Genomic DNA, 20,404 nt, shown 5'->3' with positions numbered 1-20,404 from the left:
GACCGAGTCTTACCTGTTGTCTCCATTGTGCTCCATTGCTCGGCTCAGTCCTGACATCTCACACAGCTGGGCATAAACCTGCTGCCCTGCAACAACAGAAAGCTCTTCCTCTGAACTCTGTCTTAGTCCTCCTCCTCCCCTCGCTCCTCCTCCAGTCACACTGCTGCCCACCACTGATGCTGCTACCTCCACCCTCCTGCCCTCCGACCTCTGACCTCCCAGCTGGCCATTCAGGTTGACCTTTGGCACGGCGCCGCTGGCCCTCACCCTGTCCCTGTCCGCCAGCTCCTGCCGCGCCTCCTCCTCTACTTCCCCTTCCTCCTCCTCCTCCTCTTCCTCCTCCTCCAGCTCCATGATGGAGCCACTGGCCCCACTGCTGGGGCGCCTCAGGCTGCAGGGCAGGGACAGGGTGGCCCCCTCTGAGTCGTCAGCCCGACTGCTGCCATCCAGGGACGAGTCCTCCACTGTGACCAGGGAGGGGCTGACCCCCGAGGGCCACACCTGCACGTCTGACATCTCCATCAGGGTGTCTTCTTCGGTGGTGGCGATGGGGGCACACTCCAGGCTGGAGACCTCCTGCCAGTAGGGCTCAGCTCCCAGCGGAGAGGGCAGACTGTACTGCATGGAGGCTGGGGAGAGCAGCTCTTCCTGCACAAGTCCGTAACCTGGGAAGGAAGCGAGATAAAAGAGAGAGGGAGACTAACACCACGCAGGTGCAGGGGTGGGGGAGTTAGGGGAGGGTTAGACAGGGATGTGGGTGTAGTGGGACTGTTTCTCTGCAGGAAAAAGAGCGGCTCTATCCAGTGTCAAAATAGGCTGGGAAAGAGAAAGTGACTGGATTTGTTTTCACTACTTCCAGTTCCAAGGAGGCACACACACTCACTGGCACCTCCTTGGAATCGGTAGTAGTGAAAACATCTAGTCACTCTCCCAGGGTTTAGTTTTGCATTGTCTGACTTTCCATGAAAAACACTGATTTTGATGACCACTGATCTATTGGTGATCCATCAGTGGTTCTGTTGGAGAGAAGGTGTGGAAAGGAAGCAGTTTTACATTCCCCTAAGAGCAGCATGTGTTATGTTAGGGAATAGGGGGTTGGAAATGGAGTCTTGTCCATTGTCTGTGGGAAAGGGGTAGTGTTAGAAGGTTGAAAATGTCATCCAAGATAGGAAGAGAGTGGGGTGTTTGGTGTCAGTTGGGTTGGCACGATAATCAATACTACCAATTTACCATGATATACGTGTTCAACGATACCTACAATATTGAATTTCATTATGTCCATGTTATCGCAATATCATTTTCAACTGCTCTAAATTGGCTGTTGGCAACAACATTTAGATTAAAAACCCATCCACTTTCCTCAAAAAGGATTTATTGTCTGATAAAGTGTCCTTTCAATGTCTATTATCGTGATAAAAACGGATTATCGTGATACTATTATCATTGAGATATCAGGATACAAATCCCATTATCGTTCCAAACCAGATCACAAGTGAGAGGGGTCAGGAGGCTGCCAATTCTGCTGAGAAAATTGGAAGTTGCTTGCACTTGCACTCAACTCAAACATATGCACAAGCGCACACACATTACATACTCAAACAGGACACACAAATTCAACGCACACGCGCACACACACACACACACACACACACACACACACACACACACACACACACACACACACGATATTACTACCAAAAACAGGTTTATGTTGTGAAATTGGATCTATTGATCTATGCTTTTATGTGCGTTTCTAATTCTAGGCATAGCTGTAAATAGAGCCTGCATATCTGCTTGTAAGTTCCTGACTGTCTGTCTGTCCACCGGTCTGTCCGTCCATCTCCCATCATCATGTGTGTCTTTCTCTGTTATGTCTATCTTTAAGGTAGACTAAGCGATATGGCATAGGCTCAGCTTCTCGGCTGTGTTGGTCCCCTGGCTCCCACGCTGTAACAGAGTGAAGCGAAGCGTGCACATGCGCAGATACCGTGTGTGACTGTGTGAGAGCCAAGCCTTGCATCTCACTCATCTCACTATCTGCGGTGCTGCTCGTGGCAACGTCAGTTCACTGAGTCTAACTTTAAAATGCCTTCCACTGTCTCACCTTTGTATATCTCTATTTTGAGAGCCTGTCTGTGTTGTAGGTGGTGTGGCTTCATTTCTTTCAGTGTTTATGCCTACGGACAATAGTATAACTGTAAAAGTGTGTCAGTCTGTGTGTGTGTGTGTGTGTTTCTGGGATGGTATAGAGATGGTACAGTATAGAGACGGTAGAGGTGAGGATAACGAGGGGTAGAGATGCACTTTGAATGAGGTGGATGATGGAGAAGTGAGTCTGAGTGATGATGGTTTATCTTGGTTAGTCCTTAATGTACCTCCCAATTTAAAGACACTTACGCTGCAAAACACATAGTGAAGCACAGCAAATCTACATAGATTGTACATCTGCAAACACACACACACACACACACACACACACACACACACTATCCACTTATGTACAACACACACACAAACAAACTGAGACACATGAAAACACACCCACAGTTCACAGGGTCACTGTACATGGGAACACACACACCCCCAGACTCACACACTCCACCACCACAGAACACACCAGCGAGCACATAACATTCTAACAATGTATCGGTAACATTATGACAACGTTGTCTTAAGGACAAAGCTGTCATGTCCCAGCTACATTATTTTGAGAACATTATGTGCTGTGCAGTCAACCATGGGTTTCACCCTAGCATACAACCAACACCATAGAGTTAACAGAAAACGACTGAGATTGAAGGTGTTAATACTGCATTTAAAACAAGTTTGACAAAACAGAGAAAGAAGAGAAAGTAAAATACACATAGAGAAATAGTCATAGAGAAAGCATGCCATGCAAATACACAGTTCTTATACCAAAACAGTAAACCTTTATTTGGACAGCAATGCCTTTATTTTGATACCCTTCCACCCCACCCACCATCAACACTGACCCTCCCAGACCTAGAGAAAGACACTTTCCCTGATGCGAGCCACATAGAGGTACAGCGAGGCAGGCAGCATGCACATGCATTGACACAGAGCTACTTCGAGAGAGGAGGTGAGGCTCCCGCTGGGCTGAACACGGGAACGCGGGAAAATAAGATGACAGGAGAGAGGAGAGGCCCAGGAGGTCAACATGAGGTCGATATGAGGTCAGAGGTCGAAGAGGAAGAGCTGTGAGGAGGAAGGCGGCTGGGCAGCAGAGATGACATGTCACAGACACAGAGAGAAAGAGCGAGAGGGGGATAGATCTAGGAGAGACAGAGGGGAGTAACAAAGGAACAAGGTATGGAGGCTCAGACCACACAAACTGTGTACTAGTGCCACTTAGGAGGGGAGTGTTCATCCCAGACACACACACACACACACACACACACACACACACACACACACACACACACATATCCAACTCATCCATATACCAGGCTTAAACCCAAACACAGTTAAGATGTATATTTTAGCCTATCCTCATTAACTCAATGTATAGGACTGTGCAAATTCAAAAAACATCTGTCTTCAAGTATAATGTCATGTGAGACCATTATGTTCAGGTCTAAAGCATGAGGTGTCAGAACAGTAAAACTGAAACGATGTCTGTCAGCAAAATGCAGTAAGGAAATGCTTAGATGCTGACATATCACTGGTTTATGATGGAAATGGCATCATTTCTCAGACCCTAATCAAAATCCCTTGAGAATCATCCGCAGCAATCAACCATGCAGCCCAATTACCACTTACCTCTTCTGAAAATTGGATGCCTAATAACTTGTGGATGACCTGTGTCCGTGATCTCTTGTAGAGCAACAGAGATATGGTTCCGTCTGTGTTACCCATACACTTGGGAAGAGTAATGGTCTTTTCATTGATCTTGTTTTAACCCCTTTCATTACTAGGGGCAATTGTGGTATATACATACTATTGATTCCATTGATTGGTGGGATAAAAAAAAAAATGTCCCACCCCCCATTTCTAAAGCCAAAGTTGCGCCCCTGTGTGTATGTGTGTGTGTGTGTGTGTATGTGTACGCACACCTCTCTGTATGTGTCTCTTACCATTGATAACACTGGGGGAGAGCAGGGTGGAGTCGTGGTCAACCAGTCTACAGGCCCCCTCCTCTGAGGCCCCGGCGCCTGCCTGTGGCTGGCCCTCCACGGAACTCACAATGTCTGAACGGTCAATGTTCTTCAAAGCTACATATATACTCTCCACTGACAGAAGGAAAGAGGAAGGAGAGGAGAGAGAGGAGTTGGAAAATAAGTTAAGGAATGAAGAGGTGGGGGACTGTAGTAACACAGACAGACAGACAGACAGACAGACAGACAGACAGACAGACACTCACTCTTGGCCCTCTTGCCCTCCCGGCCAACCCACAGATTGAGCAGGGCTGAACTCTGGTCCAGGAGGGAGTTAGGATTCTCCACCCTGATTCTGTTAATGTCATCCACACCAAAATGCAGCTCCCGTGCCAACTCTGAGAGAGAGAAAATTGTATTCAGTATATCAAATACGTAACTAAGTAGACTATACATACAGTGGGGCAAAAAAGTATTTAGTCAGCCACCAATTGTGCAAGTTCTCCCACTTAAAAAGATGAGAGAGGCCTGTAATTTTCATCATAGGTACACGTCAACCATGACAGACACATTTAGAAAAATAATTTGGTCTTGGCCATAGTGGAGTTAGGAGTGTGACTGTTTGAGGTTGTGGACAGGTGTCTTTTATACTGATAACAAATTCAAACAGGTGCCATTAATACAGGTAACGAGTGGAGAACAGAGGAGCCTCTTAAAGAAGAATTTACAGGTCTGTGAGAGACAGAAATCTTGCTTGTTTGTAGGTGACCAAATACTTATTTTCCACCATAATTTGCAAATAAATTAATTAAAAATCCTGCAATGTGATTTTCTGGATTTTTTTTCTCATCTTTTTAAGTGGGAGAACTTGCACAATTGGTGGCTGACTAAATACTTTTTTGCCCCACTGTACATTATTACATTTGAGTAATTTAGTCGAGGCTCTTTTCCAAAGCAACTTACAGTAGTGAGTGGATACATTTTCATACTTTTTCATAATGGTCCCCTGTGGGAATCAAACCCTCAACCCTGGCATTGGAAGCGGCATGCTCTACCAACTGAGCCACATGGGAGTAACAGCCCTGTACAGGAGCACTGACCTGCCCAGCTCAATCCCAGCTGTTCGGATATTAGGGAGATCTTGAGCTCGGTCCTCTCCATGACATTCACTGTAGCTGAGGAAAAAAAGATAACTTCAGAACTTTAAATCTACTTTAAATGTAGGACTAAATCACAACTACACGACTGAGCACTGTGCAAGGGTTAAATGTAGGACTCAATCACAACTACACGACTGAGCACTGTGCAAGGGTTAAATGTAGGACTCAATCACAACTACACGACTGAGCACTGTGTAAGGGTTAAATGTAGGACTCAATCACAACTACACGACTGAGCACTGTGTAAGGGTTAAATGTAGGACTCAATCACAACTACACGACTGACACTGTGTAAGGGTTAAATGTAGGACTCAATCACAACTACACGACTGACACTGTGTAAGTGGTGCAAACAGTACGGCACAAAAAAGGTCTCGTTTTTTACAGATTTGTTCAAGTTACTCAATACAGGACATTATCCAATATATCAAACCCACTAAAATCAGTTGCTATTAAAAGAGATAATAGCAAACTTACCTTGACAAAAAGCACTGTTGAAGGGAATATTTATTACCCACAGAGTATTGTGTTTTTGCACATACAATCCTTATGTGTTAGCAGACTATAGGCAGGGTAGGTTAGAGGTAGGTAGAGAAGAAATTCATTCAGACACCAGTCCCTTCTGTTAGAACAACATAACCATAGAGAACTGAGGTGCAAGGTAGCAGCGCCGTGCTCAGATAGACAGAAAAGGCCCAGCTCTCATCTTCACCATGTAACCAATGAGCACTCCTTCCCATCTTGGCTCATCTACCATGGGCCAATCAGAGGGCTCCTCTGTCTGGCTCCACTGCAAGGACCTGCCCATTCCCAGCGCTAAGCTAAATGCCAAATATCCGCCATGCTAACAGGACTCGCAGTGGAGCAACCAGCACCAGCGCCATGCAAACCAAACAGGTAATTCAGTACTAATGTTACCAGGACTCTGGAAGGGATTAAGTCCATAGAGCTGTTTGGATGTGTAGGTATTAGCTAATCTTTGGCACATAACCAATATGGCGCCATCATCGCACTGCTGTGTATTATGGGGCTCAGTAGAGCACTGTGTTGCATCCAAGGCTCATGCGTAATAGATTGGGAAGCAGGGGAGTAGGGGTGAAACATTCAAGCCCTGTCTCCTTCTGTATAGTAGGGAGAGGGCTTCTGAAAAGGCATGACAAGACTTACCCAGACCGGGCTCGTTCAGCGCGTTGTAGCGCTCCCTCAGGGCCAACGGGGTCAGAGTTCGCCTCCGTTCCTCACTCCCAACAACCTGGACCACACACAATGGACACAGTAACAAAAAAAACACATCACTGACTAGATATGGGTACTGCTATCTATGAAACATACTGAACAAAAATATGAAATGTGAACGCAACATGCAGTGTTGGTCCCATGTTTCATGAGCTGAAATAAAAGATCCAAGAAAATTTCCATATGCACAAAAAGCTTATTTCTCAGAAATGTGCTGAAATTTGTTTACATCTCTGGTATTGAGCATTTATCCTTTGACAAGATAATCCAACTGAAAGGTGTGGCATACCAAGAAGCTGATTAAACAGCATGATCATTACACAGGTGCACCTTGTGCTGGGGACAATACAAGGCCACTCTAAAAGGTGTAGTTTTGTCACACAATGCCACAGATGTCTCAAGTTTTGAGAAAGCATGCAATTGGCATGTTGACTGCAGGAATGTACACCAGAGCGGTTGCCAGAGAATTGAATGTTCCTTTCTCTACCATAAGCCGCGTCCAATGTCGTTTTAGAGAATTTGGCAGCACGTCCAACCAGCCTCACAACCGCAGATCACATGTAACCACACCAGCCCTGGACCGCCACAATCCAGCTTCACCTGCGGGATGTCTAAGACCAGCCATCCGGACAGTTGAGGAAACTGTGGGTTTGCACAACCAAAGAATTTCTGCACAAACTGTCAGGAACCTTCTCAGGGAAGATCATCTACGTGCTCGTGGTCCTCACCAGGGTCTTGACCTGTCTGTAGTCTGGCTTCCCATGTTGGCCGTGGGGTTATGGTATGGGCAGTCCCAGTTCTTCCATGGCCTGCATACTCACCAGACATGTCACCCATTGAGCATGTTTGGGATGCTCTGGATCAACGTGTAAGACAGCGTGTTCCAGTTCCCGCCAATATCCAGCAACTTCGCACAGCCATTGAAGAGAAGTGGCCACAATCCACAGGCCACAATCAACAGCCTAATCAACTCTATGCGAAGGAGTGGTGTTGTGCTGCATAAAGCAAATGGTGGTCACACCAGATACTGAGTGGTTTTCTGATCCACGCCCCTACCTTTTTGTTTAAAGGAATTATGACCAACAGATGCACATCTGTATCACCAGTCATGTGAAATCCATAAATTAGGGCCTAGTTAATTTATTTCAATTAACTGATTTCCTTATGCAAACTATAACTCAGTTAAATCTTAGAAATTGTTGCATGTTGCATTTTTATTTTTGTTCAGTGTACATGCATTTCTCCCAAGGTTGTCTAAGGAAATGTTGTCTAAGGAAATGTGGTTTCTTGTGCTGCTTTTGTGACTATTACATTGTACTGTCTTAGTGGAAACAAACCTGTATTTGAGATCAATTATTTTGCTTGAATTAGCAATGGGACATACAAATATTCAGTTCATCTTTGCTTTTGAACCGCCAATCAATAGTCTGACTAGTCTCTTTTTAGATACGGTATCTTTTACAGTCTGTATTTAATGTTGGTCTTTTTTAAGCCTTCGAAGTTCAACTGATCATGGATCAGCTGAGAAGGATGCAGACAGAGCTTCCCAGGAGATATTGCAACACCCTTTGTCGACTGAGAACCAATCAATCAACAGCAACATTAAAGGATAAAAACACCCCATTCATAATTTCCATAAAATTAATGACTTTACACTCTTAGAAAAAGGGGTATGGTCAGGGTATATTGCATTGTTCCTAGTGGTACAAAAATATAAAATACCTTCAGAGGTACACATATGATTTCAAATGGTATTGTTTGGTACCTTTTAGGGTACATGTGCAGATAATCTAGTATAAATGGTACAATTTTGTACCCAATATTCTGAATATAAAGGTACAATAATCACACACTCTCAAAAACCAAATATTATCATATTTTCCTGCATGCTTTTTGGAGGTAGATTTTATGCTACACAAAGATAAATAACATACATTTTTCTAAACAAATCCAATCTGTTAGCAGTCAGACTTATTGCACCCATTACTGAGATGGTTGTTCCGGTTTAGGTCAGTGGTTCTCCAACCTCTCCTTGGGGACCCCCAGACGTTTCACAATGTTGTTTTAGCCCTGAACTAGTTCACCTGATTCACCTAGTCAAGGGCTTGATGATTAGTTGACAAGTTGAACCAGGTGTTCTGAAATAGATCAAATACATGAACCGGCTGGGGGTCTCAGAGGAGAGGATTGAGAACCACTGGTTTATGTCGTCTCATTTTGTAATTTTTCTGTACCTTGGTAGTCCTACCCATACAAAACAACCAGGACCAACCTTGCTTAGCTTCAGAGGCAAAACAGCAGTGGGATGCAGGGTGCTCTGTTTCTGGAATGAATGTGCCAAAATGAGCAACTGTAAAAAAAAAGGCTGCGAAAGCAAAGGCCGGACTAACATAACCAAACAAAATTGCAGGAAAGAGGGACATGTTCCATTTAATTGCGTCCATTTGCAATTTGCTCTCGCATTTATAAATTATTTCCTTGCAATATTTATTTTTCATATCAATACTTTTGTATTTATGTTTTGCTTTCAATATCATTATTTTTGTTTGCAATAGTAAGAATTTTGTTCTCAACATCAGAAGTTTTGCTTGATATAAATGGCACCAAAGTAACTCATTCACTAGAGGATTTCACCATATAATAACACTATTGCCCTATTAAAGGTGTTTAAAGCGGAAATGGTTAATTCCGTGTTTCCCAAACTCGGTGTACATTTGAGTTTTTGCCCTAGCACTACACAGCTGATTCAAATAATCAACTCATCATCAAGCTTTGATTATTTAAATCAGCTGTGTAGTGTTAGGACAAAAAACCAAAACGAGCACCCCTTGTGGTCCTGAGTTTGGGAAACATTGCCTTAACTGCATCATTAACACAGTGTTTTCCCAGCCCCAGTTTTGGTAAAAAGGTGAGGGAATGGGCTGGTGAAATGCAACCAATCTCAAATCCATATACCGGTACTATGTTATGGATGCAAGGGCTGACCATCCATGATATCAAAATGACATTTTAGGCTATACAGCGTTTATTTCCATGTACCTTGTTTACATACATTGGAGTAAATGTGGAGTTTTCTTACATGTGAAACTGCAAATTTGATATCACTAAATGTGGAGTATTGGTTTTTCCATTTATGCTTTGAGGTTGGACTTTAGCACGTATAGCTCGTTAGCATGTGGGGCGCACTGATTGGTGTCACCTCGTTAGTCAGTATGTGTTACACCTGTGATGGTTGCCATCTCGTTAATGGGAAGGCGTTTCACCTGTGCTAGCCCAGGTGCTATTTAAGAGTGGCTGACCCAGTGCTCCAGCGGTCTTGATAGATACAGAGAGTTAACACCTTTAGTTGGCGTGCCCCATTTTGAGTTCAAGCAATCCTTTGTCTGACCTTCCCTGCTTTCATTTGAATCCACTTATTGGTTTTCTTCTGTCTTTGAGTTTGGTGTGGGTTTTCCTGTAGTTTGCTTCTTCTTCAGAGGTGGAGAAAGTACCCAATTGTCATACTTGAGTAAAAGTAAAGATACCTTAATAGAAAATGACTCTTTTGAAAGTCACCCAGTAGAATACTACCTGAGTAAAAGTATTTGGTTTTAAAAATACTTTATAAAAAGTAAATGTATTTACACAAATATACTTAAATATCAATTGTAATAGTAAAAGTTTAAATAATTTTGAATTCCTTAAATTAAGCATACCAGATGGCACCAATTTAGTGTTTTTTAATTTGCCAGGGGCACACCAACACTCGAACATAGTTTACAAACGAGTATCCCTTGTGTTTAGTGAGTCCGACAAATCAGAGGCAGAAGAGATGACCAGGGATGTTCTCTTGATAAGTGTGTGAATTGGACCATTTTCCTGTCCCGAGTACTTTTGGGTGATAGGGAAAACGTATTGAGTAAGAAAAAATATTTAGGAATGTAGTGAAGAAAAAGTAAAAGTTGTCCAAAATATAAATAGTAAAGTACAGATACCCCAAAAAACGACTTAAATAAAAATATTTAGAAGTATTTATTACTTTGAAGCATATTTAGTGACTGCTCATGGTGGGTATCTTTTAGGTTCCAGTTGTTGTTGCTAGTTAACTTTCAGTGGACTTGTGCCTGTCAGAACCTCTCCTAAAACCCCACCTGTTTTGTTTTTGTTGGTCAGTGACTCTTTGTTAGTTCCCCCTTCTGTTTGAGTGACATTTTGGGTTTTCTAGCTGGGGAATGTAACATTTCTTTACATGCGAAACGCAAATGTGATTTTCACGTGAATGTTTTTCACAAGTGAAAATGCAATTCCACATGTGAAAGTGAGATTTTCACAGGTTTATTACACGTGAACCTGCAAATTCCAAAAGTTATATTTTGTGAAACTGCATATCTGATTTTCACATTAACGTTTTGTAACGTCATTCCTCCTCTTCTGAGGAGGAGAAGCGAGAAGGATCGGAGGACCAATGCGCAGCGTGGTAAGTGTCCATAACGTTTATTTAAAGACATAAACTGAACACTACAAAACAATAAACGTGAAACGAACTAAACCGAAACAGTACCGTGTGGCAACAAACACTCACATGGAAACAAACGCCCAAAACTCAAAAGTGAAACCCAGGCTACCTAAGTATGATTCTCAATCAGAGACAACTAACGACACTTGCCTCTGATTGAGAACCATACTAGGCTGAACTCAAAACCCTAACATAGAAAAACACATAGACTGCCCACCCCAACTCACGCCCTGACCATTCTAAATAAAGACAAAACAAAGGAAAAAAAAGGTCAGAACGTGACACGTTTTAACATGTGAAACAGCAAATTTCACATGTAAAATTGCAATTCACATGTGAGGTGAAAACATGTTATTCTCCTCACATGTGAAAAGGTGGTGTAAACATGTGAACTCTAAATTTAATACATGTGGAAATATGGTTTCACTATGTGGGAGTTCGGAACGTGAGAGAGTGAGTTGGAGTGTGTGTTTGTGTGTGTTTGTGTGTGTGCATTCATGAGTGTGTACCTTGACACAGGGAGGCATGGTGATGTTGAGGTTACACAGCACGTGCTGTGCATCCTCATACTTGGTAGACTTCCGCAGGAAAGAAAGGAACCCAGAGGCTTCCTTATTGCTGTCTCTGACCTGATAGACACACACAGAGAGAGAGAGAGAGAAAGAGAGCGAGAGAGAGGAGATACAAGGGAAAGAAAGAGAAAGACAGCCGAAAAAGAGGAACAGGAAGACCAGAAGAGGTGGACTCGAAGGAAGAGAGACACGAGAGGATGACAAAGGTAAGAAGAGGTAAGCAGAACAGATATGAAGGATAAAGAGGATAGGGTGAAATGTAATGAAAAAGAGAGAGAGGGAAGAAGAAGAAGAAGAAGAGAGAAAAGGGGGAATTAGATAACCTGCAGAGTGGTGGTCTGTCGAGCAGAAACACAGAGGGAAGAGATGGAAGCAGTCCATAGGCAGGCGAGAGAGAGAGATTTACCTGCACAATTACCTGGGCGTCTGTCAGATCAGACAGTAACAGAGTGACCGTGAGAGAGAGAAAGAGAGACAGTGAGACAGACATACAGACAGGCAGGCCACAAGATTGGCAGGCAGGCAAGAAGGTGAAAGAGCTAAAGGACGTGCACACAGTTACAGCTAGGTAGAGTCGGCAGGTACACCACGATGGAGAATACTTCACAAGACACTCGTCTGAGACTGACTAAGATGGAAGCGCACGTCACACACACTCAAAAGCCACACAGACAGACAGAAAACACAGACAGATATGGGTAGACAAACAGACATACATATGGTTAGGCAGACAAGATGTATAGACAGACACGTACAGACACACACACAGACAGATAGTCTGTGAAAGAGAAGTGTTGTCTGCAACTCAGGTATGCACACACAGGTAAAAGGAAGATAGAAAGATAGGCTGAACAGATCTACAAACAAAGGACAAGATTTGAAACAGATGGAGAGATGGGAGTGATAGAGATGGGAGAAGGAACACAACAATTGTAATGAACATATATAAAGTTAAAGAGATAGACGGACAGATAGATGAACACACAAACATGTCTGAAAGAAAATGACAGACACACACCGACATATCAGAAACACCGATAGTCAGTCAGACACACAGACATGTAGACCGGATCAAAAAGACCAACCGACTGTCGACTGACCGACGGTCGATTCAACGCAAAACCTGCCTGAATAACATGTCAAATACACCAACAGACAGTTTGACAGACTGACACTTCAATTAAATCGACTGAATCACAATTCAGTGCAAAAATAGAGATAGACAATGAGAGGGAGACAGACCTTGACAGAGACGGGCAGTCTGTTATCTCTGAAGGCTTGGAAGCTGAAGCTGCGTGGCTGCTGAGTGGCCTTCCTCACAGGCACCAGGTTCCCAGAGCACTCCAGGTGCAGAGGCATGCCCTCCATCACCTGAGGGGGGCGACAGAGTCACGAGATAAAAAAATCCTCCATTGACTTCCATGGATTATTCACACAAATGTCTGAGTTATGTGAACATATTTAAAGACAGTAGAACCTACTGAAACACGCACTAAACCCCTCGCCCCCTGACCCCTGCTGACCTCTATATCCCTGCTCCGGGCCACCTCGCTGAAGTTCTCGTGCAGCTCCAGGGTTTTGTCCATCTTGTCGTCGGTCATGCAGTAGCAGCGTAGGCGGCCCTCGCGCGCCTCGTTCATTTTGGCAAATATTACAAACTTGGCCATGTAGGGCACGGCCATCAGCTCCCGGTACAGCAGGTTGGCGAAGGTCACCACCTCGGCTGTGCGTGGGCAGTCTGCCAGCCAGAACCTGGGGAGAGGAGGAGAGGAGAAGGGGAGAGATGACGCACAGAGAAGGTTGAGGGATAGTTGATAGAGATGGTGGCTGTTTGTGTGTGTGCATCTGTTTTATCTGTCGAAGTGTACAGTTAATGGATTAAAGACTGTAGCATAGTGTAAGCGGATGGAACTCAATATGGTTTGGCACAGGATGAGGTTGCAAATGGTTATTATGCACAGGGTAAATTAGTATACTGGTGTTCTTCCTTATTCATTTTGTATAACATCTAAAGGAGGGTGTGAATTAGGACTCACCTTGCAGAGACGTTGGTGGTGAAGTTGGCGCAGTTGTTGGTGTACATCAGCTTGGTGGTGCCAGTGATGTCCTCCCACTGGGCTGGTGCTGTTCCACCTGGGAGACAAGGGGCTGTTTCATCTCTCTTTTTTTATACACTTCCACTTTCTCAATCTCTGTCTTTCTCCTCAGTGGCCTGTTACTTTTCCCAACTCTCTTTCATTCAAGATTGTCTGGGCACGTGATGCTATCGTCCCCGTAGCACTCACGTCAGTCATCATGAAGTGCTTTGAGAGGCTAGTCCAGGGCCATATCACCTTCACCTTACCAGACACCGTAGACCTCCTACAATTGACATACCGCCCCAACAGATACACGGACAATGAATAGCCATTGCACTACACACTGTGGTATCCCACTTGGGCAAGAGGAATACTTATGTGAGAATCAGTGTTGGGGAATAGTGAACTACATGTAGTTCAACTAGAAATGTAACTACATTTTGCAGTAGCTTGGTGGTAGTTGAACTAAATACAAATCTAAGTAGTGTTTTCAGTAGTTAATTACTTTTTAGCCATGTAGTGGTGTAGCTACCAACTGGAACTACACACTACTTTTTTGGCAATCATTTCCTGTATTTTTCGGTATTAATTCTCACTTGAAACATAATTTTTGTGTTTAATAGGCTAAATTACACACAGTGGCTGACTTACCATTAGGCAGTTGCCTCAGGCCTCACATCATCAAGTGGCCTCATGATCTGGGCATAATTAAAAAATGATCACACTAGTAATAATTTCACTGCTTGAGACCCCCCCATGCTCCAGTCGAGGCCGGTGAGGGTTGGGAACAACACCTCCGCAACGCTGATCCTGAACACCCCAGGGGTGTGTGATTAGCCCCCTTCTGTACTACCGGTTTACCCACTACTGTGTGGAGCTTTCAGCACTAGTTCTGTCCCCTTCGCCCCTGTCCTAACACTCACTTATGTTGACAATTAATGCTATTCACCATGAACCAGATGTCAAGGACATAAAGTAAACTCCATGCATGCCCGTACCAATGACACTGCAGAGGAGGCGCAGGCTGGTGGTGTCCCCCTCCCCAGCGTCACGTGAACTCTCCCTCCAAGACGGGGGCAGCGGGATGCGTAATCCTATTGGCCGGTGGAACTTGCGTCGTCGTGGCTCGACCGTGACCACTGGGCTGAAGGTCGCTTGGTTACCAAGCTGTCGAGTCAGAAGCTCGTCTGGGATAGGCTGAGCCTGAAGAGGGAGAGGAGAGACGGGAGATGAGAAAGAGTGAAAGAAAAGAGAAAGGGATAGAGAGAAGAAAGGACAAGTGATGTATGAAAAGGGGAGACAAAAATAAGAACAATAACGTAAGGTAAAAATACAACAGAAAACCCTTAAAACTTTTTCTCACATTACTCGCCCTCTGGAACATAGTCAACAAACTATTATTAAGAGAAAAAAACATGTTGTTACAACATAATACATAGGCCTACCTGAACATACCTCTAACAGATGGATAAACAATCATACACGTAAAACCAAACCAAGTGACATGCGCATTTGAATATCAGTTCATTTAGCTCAGGGAACTGAAGTATGATGAAAGTTGGGAGAAAACTAAAAAGACAATAGTGAAACAAAGCAAACACATTCATACATGCAAAAATTCAATATCACAAATACAGTACACAAAACATCTAAATCAAAGGACAACAGACATTACAAAATTATAATGAGGAGATATGGGACAAATGGACGCAGTAAGAAGTAAAACAACACAATCTTTGGTCGTGGAAAAATATATGGAGGTAGTCAGCACTCCTGACTGCCAGTTACTATATGCTGTAGTCAGTGTTATGCATTAGCCAGCTCCATTGTTGCTGCGGTGCCAAACTTGCATGATTGGCAGGGCAGACAGCACTGATTGAGTGAGCTGAACAGAGCAGCTACCTGACAAAATGTCCCATTCAATCAAAGTTGATTGAATACAGCCCTAGGTCTTTGGAAGAGCAGTGCAGAAAGCATATTCACTCCTAGGGAGCCAACATGAAAAACTGCCTTTCTATTTACATAACCCAGTAGGTAAGGTAAGGCATCGCTCTGCAGACATCTCCCCCTCTCGTCCTCGTCCTTCTCCTCTTCCTCACCTGCAGCCCCAGTCGAACTTTCTTGGTGACCGCTGTCTCAGGGAAGATGGCTTGGACATGAGGGACCAGCATGCTGGCCAGCTGACCGCCCTCTGGGCCAATCAGGTCGCTCTCCTGCTGGACGCGGGACACCACAGCGAAGTAGAGGGGGAAGTCCGTGGAGATGATGCGGCGGATTCTCTTCTTCTCCAAGTCCTCATGACTCTCCAGGTCTGAGGAAGGAGAGGGGCGGCAGAGAGAAAGGGGTAGGGATTATGTTAATGAGTTACATATATTTTTGTGTGTATAACATCGTTGTTACAGTAAAATGATATACTGTCGCTTACATACGAGGCCTTAGACATAACAGTACATAAACATGGCTCTACTGTAGAGGGGTGACATTTATCATCGTTACACTGACCTTCATCCATGCCATTCAAAATGGTCTCCAGCACCTCGTCGCCATAGCGATTGCGATGCTCCTTCCAGACAGAGCCGTTCTCACTGCGCAGAACCACCAGCTCCCGGTCCCCTCGACCCAGAGAAGCGAAGTGGGGAATCTCCACTATCACTGGCCTATAGAGATATTACCACTCTACATCAGAATGCTATACATGCTGTTACTATTGGAATCTATTACGATTACTGTACGATTGCTCCTACACTGTTACAATCACCACTATCACTGCCACTGGGTAATAAGAGAAATGCAAGGTCCTCACTGCCCAATCAAATACAGGTTGACAAACAAGCAGACATACAGAGATACAGACACACACATGCAAGCACGCACACAAGCGGGCACACGCCCGTACTCACCCTAGGAACTGCATACTGGAGGGCCCCAGGGAGATGATACGGCTGGCCAGGCCCTCTCCCTCTACCAGCGGGGGTGGGGTGTTGAGTTTCTGGGGTTTGACCAGACGACAGGTGATGCGGGTGGGGGCAGCACAGGTCCGAGGAGGGATGATGACACGCAGCCCGTGGTGTCTGCTGCCACGCATGGAGCCCCCCCGGGCATCCACCATGAAACTGACCAGGAACCTGACCGGCAACCAATGAGAACCACCATTAATTATTGAGAGAATAACTATCCAACCGTGCTCAACTCAAGTTCATCCTGGTCAAATTCAATCACGAACGGTCATAGTGACCTCGTTAAAGAACTGTTATCACACTGAATGGAAGAAATAGGAAATAAGCTGCCGATTCATTATGTAATGTGTTGGCATTGTGTATAATAGGGTGTGTAGGTATTGCAGTGCGTAAGCATTGTAGAGCAGGGCTCTCCAACCCTGTTCCTGGAGAGCTAGGTTTTCACTCCAATCCTAATCCAGCTCACCTGATTGTAATAATTAGCTGGTTGATAAGCTGAACCAGGTTAGTTACAACTGGGGTTGGAGCGACAAACCTACAGGAGGGTAGCTCTCCAGGAACAGGGTTGGAGCGACAAACCTACAGGAGGGTAGCTCTCCAGGAACAGGGTTGGAGCGACAAACCTACAGGAGGGTAGCTCTCCAGGAACAGGGTTGTGGAGGTAGTAAACTGACCCTGTGTGTATGGGGCTGGCCACTGGGCTAACATTGTCGGAGGTCTCTGTAGCAGGACTGCTGGGGATCAGAGAGTCCTCATCATACTCCTTAGGCAAGGGGACAGGGGTGTGCTGTGGAGGGAGAGGGAGAGGAAGAAAGACAGAGCACAATCTAATCATCAGCATTGACAATTGCATTTGATGAGATAAATGAATAAATCCTTGAACCTTACCCCCTCAAGCAGGACAGTTTCAGGGGACACGCATGGGATTCTGGGAATTGCAGGAGAGTAGGGCCTGCGCCACAAAAAGAAAGAGAAAAAAGTGAGAGGGCCAAAGAGTAATGTGGTGGAAAATAATTTCCCTCACATTATCCTCAGATGACTGGACTCTGACACACAATGTGTTCAGTTCGACCCTGGCGCTGTCACTTACGTGGTGCCCAGGCCACCCTCAAAGTCTCTCAGGGTCTTCTTAGGGGACAGGAAATCATCATCCTGGTCCTTGAGGTCGTCAAGCTTCAGGTAGCGAGCACCATCCATCCCCAGCAACTCATCACCTGCAGAGCACAGAGAGACGACAGAGGAATGGAGAGAGATAGAGAGAGAGAGAGAGAGAGAGAGAAAAAGAGAGAGAGAAAAAGAGAGAGAGAAAAAGAGAGAGAGAAAAAGAGAGAGAGAAAGAGAGAGAGAGAGAGAGGGAACAAAAAACAAAGGCGCAGAAAGGAGAGAGAAAGAGAAAAGAGAAAAATGACCACCAGGGATGTCAAACTCATTCCATGGAGGGGCTAGTGGCGGCTGGTTTTTAGCTTTTCCTTTCAGTTAAGACCCAGACAACCATGTGAGGAGACTTCCTCACCAATCAGTGACCTTAATTCCTCAATCGAGTCCAAGGGACTAGTGAAAACCCGCAGACAATCAGCCCTCCGTAGAATGAGTTTGACACATGTGGTCTAGACTGTTCCATTTTCCACCTACCATTACCATATATAGTCACATCCCCAAGCAGTTTCGGATCGGAATGGAGTCAAACTGACAACAACCAATGGAGACTAATGGAAAAAACAGTACGATTGACAACACAGAATAGAACACACACTGCATGGTACATAGCATGGCACCTGGTCACAGCATAGTGAGCATGCCCGTTAGAGAGTTCCGTATGGGAGAGAATGCCTTGGTTACTGGAAAAGGTTATTATAACTACAAGCAGTTACATATGGGTGTACACAGTCACTGTGTTTGCGCTGATCCTTGAGTGCTTCTCAGCTGGAGTTGTATCTGTGTAATTAGTCTGTTGATCAATTAAGCACCGCAGGACTGAATCCCTCAGTGGCAGAACATTTTTTTTCCTGTTCTATTTTTCTCTTGCTCTACAGTATTTCTACTTTCTAAATTCTGATGTAGTCCTGTCAATGATGAGTCCATGGACAGGTGTTGTTAACACTGGTAAAGGAAAATGTCCTGACCACATCACATGCCAATGAAACACTGACATGGTCGTTCACATTGAGGAGAGAGAGAGAGAGAGAGAGAGAGAGAGAGAGAGAGAGAGAGAGAGAGAGAGAGAGAGAGAGAGAGAGAGAGAGAGAGAGAGAGAGAGAGAGAGAGAGAGAGAGAGAGAGAGAGAGAGAGAGAGAGAGAGAGAGAGAGAGAGAGAGAGAGAGAGAGAGAGAGAGAGAGAGAGAGAGAGAGAGAGAGAGAGAGCGAGCTACTTGGTGGATGTAGAGGAGAGGATAGCAGGAAACATTATTGAGTGAGAGAGACGGTTGTAAAGGGGATTAGAGAATGAGAAAGTCCTTGCAATGGAGGCGCAATTTTACGAGCCACCGAACGACCGGACAAAGCAGAGGTAAAGACACTGTCCTACCTAACGTTAGCGCTGCGACGCCTACAAAAACAAATGGAAAAGGCATTGTTTAGGCTCGTCATCTAGGTTCAAACAGAGACTTCAGTCCTCTTCCATGACACTGGACCTGGACTGACTATCACAACCAAAACACAGGACAGGCAGTAGTACTATTTTTTACAGAAAGACTTAAACGCTAACAATGAACGTGTCTCGAGTGCCCCAACCTACCCTCATCCTCTGAAACATCCAATATCTCATCTACTGTCTCAGGGAAACTCATCCGATGTTTCTCTGTGGTGATCTGTGAAAAACGTCAAGAGAAGGAGAGAGAAATTAGTGATATCAACTGACATGCTCAAATATGTCATTCCAGTCAACATGATACTGTGCTGTAGCTCAGAGTTTCACACCACACACAAATATACTAGTAACCATGTGAACCAGAAGTGCTGCTCACCACGGAAACAGCCTCCTCGGTGACCAACTTCAGCACATCAATGACAGAGATGTAACCAAGTCGTTTGGCAATGCCCAGAGGTGAGGTTCCATTCTACCACAGAGAACAGAGACAGACAGGAGATACACAGATCAGACGCCAGACGAAGGCTGTAGATGTAAGCGTGAGGGAGGAAATGAGTTGAGGAAACAGATAAAGAACAGGTTAAGAGAAGAGAAGAGAGTAAGGGAAGAGCAGAACTAGAGGAGAAGTGTGTACTGGAAGGATGTGCTTACGGTGGTGATCTCGTTGGGCTGGGCTCCGTGTTTGAGCAGCAGGGTGACTATGTCAGTATGACCCTGCTGGGCGGCCTGGTGCAGGGGAGTGTAGCCCACCTAGAGAGCGGGGTGGAGAGAGAGAGAGAGAGAGAGAGAGAGAGAGCGAGAGAGAGAGACAGACAGACAGAGACAGAGTGAGAGAGAGAGAGAGAGAGACAGACAGAGACAGAGTGAGAGAGAGAGAGAGAGAGAGAGACAGAGACAGAGAGACAGAGAGAGAGAGAGAGAGAGAGAGACAGCGACAGCGACAGCGAGAGAGAGAGAGAGAGAGACAGAGAGACAGAGAGACAGAGAGAAAGAGAGAAAGAGAGAGAGAGAGAGAGAGAGAGAGACAGAGACAGAGACAGAGAGAGACAGAGACAGAGAGACAGAGAGACAGAGAGAAAGAGAGAGAGAGCGGAAAAAGGTGTTCAGGTAAATGCAACCCTCTTACCAAGACTGCTGACATTGACATGCCATTATTCAATAGAAATTCCATGTCCAAACTAATGTAATGGGAGTGATGTGACAG

At 44.9% G+C, this 20,404-nt stretch overlaps 1 protein-coding gene across 2 annotated transcripts in view; it reads right to left on the bottom strand.

The window, feature by feature from the left end:
- Positions 1-20,404, bottom strand: part of LOC139387875 (ankyrin-1-like) — an 88,566-nt gene that overhangs the window by 1,649 nt on the left and 66,513 nt on the right. The window contains exons 20-39 of one of the 2 annotated variants that reach the window (XM_071134193.1): positions 19,852-19,950; positions 19,577-19,669; positions 19,348-19,420; positions 19,138-19,158; positions 17,704-17,827; positions 17,502-17,565; positions 17,288-17,400; positions 16,557-16,781; positions 16,159-16,313; positions 15,756-15,967; positions 14,655-14,859; positions 13,615-13,711; positions 13,102-13,330; positions 12,821-12,949; positions 11,516-11,635; positions 6,443-6,527; positions 5,216-5,290; positions 4,382-4,513; positions 4,095-4,250; positions 14-665 (exon numbers count right to left, since the gene is read on the bottom strand). In XM_071134193.1, coding sequence (XP_070990294.1) covers positions 14-665; positions 4,095-4,250; positions 4,382-4,513; positions 5,216-5,290; positions 6,443-6,527; positions 11,516-11,635; positions 12,821-12,949; positions 13,102-13,330; positions 13,615-13,711; positions 14,655-14,859; positions 15,756-15,967; positions 16,159-16,313; positions 16,557-16,781; positions 17,288-17,400; positions 17,502-17,565; positions 17,704-17,827; positions 19,138-19,158; positions 19,348-19,420; positions 19,577-19,669; positions 19,852-19,950 — 3,059 coding nt within the window. The remainder of the gene's footprint in view (positions 1-13; positions 666-4,094; positions 4,251-4,381; positions 4,514-5,215; positions 5,291-6,442; positions 6,528-11,515; positions 11,636-12,820; positions 12,950-13,101; positions 13,331-13,614; positions 13,712-14,654; positions 14,860-15,755; positions 15,968-16,158; positions 16,314-16,556; positions 16,782-17,287; positions 17,401-17,501; positions 17,566-17,703; positions 17,828-19,137; positions 19,159-19,347; positions 19,421-19,576; positions 19,670-19,851; positions 19,951-20,404) is intronic. The other variant, XM_071134194.1, reaches the window with a different exon arrangement.

This window comes from Oncorhynchus clarkii, chromosome 29 (assembly GCF_045791955.1).
Source record: "Oncorhynchus clarkii lewisi isolate Uvic-CL-2024 chromosome 29, UVic_Ocla_1.0, whole genome shotgun sequence".
Classification (NCBI taxonomy): domain Eukaryota; kingdom Metazoa; phylum Chordata; class Actinopteri; order Salmoniformes; family Salmonidae; genus Oncorhynchus; species Oncorhynchus clarkii.
The sequence above is the reverse complement of the archived record's forward strand: the minus strand, read 5'-3'. Positions and strand labels throughout refer to the sequence as shown.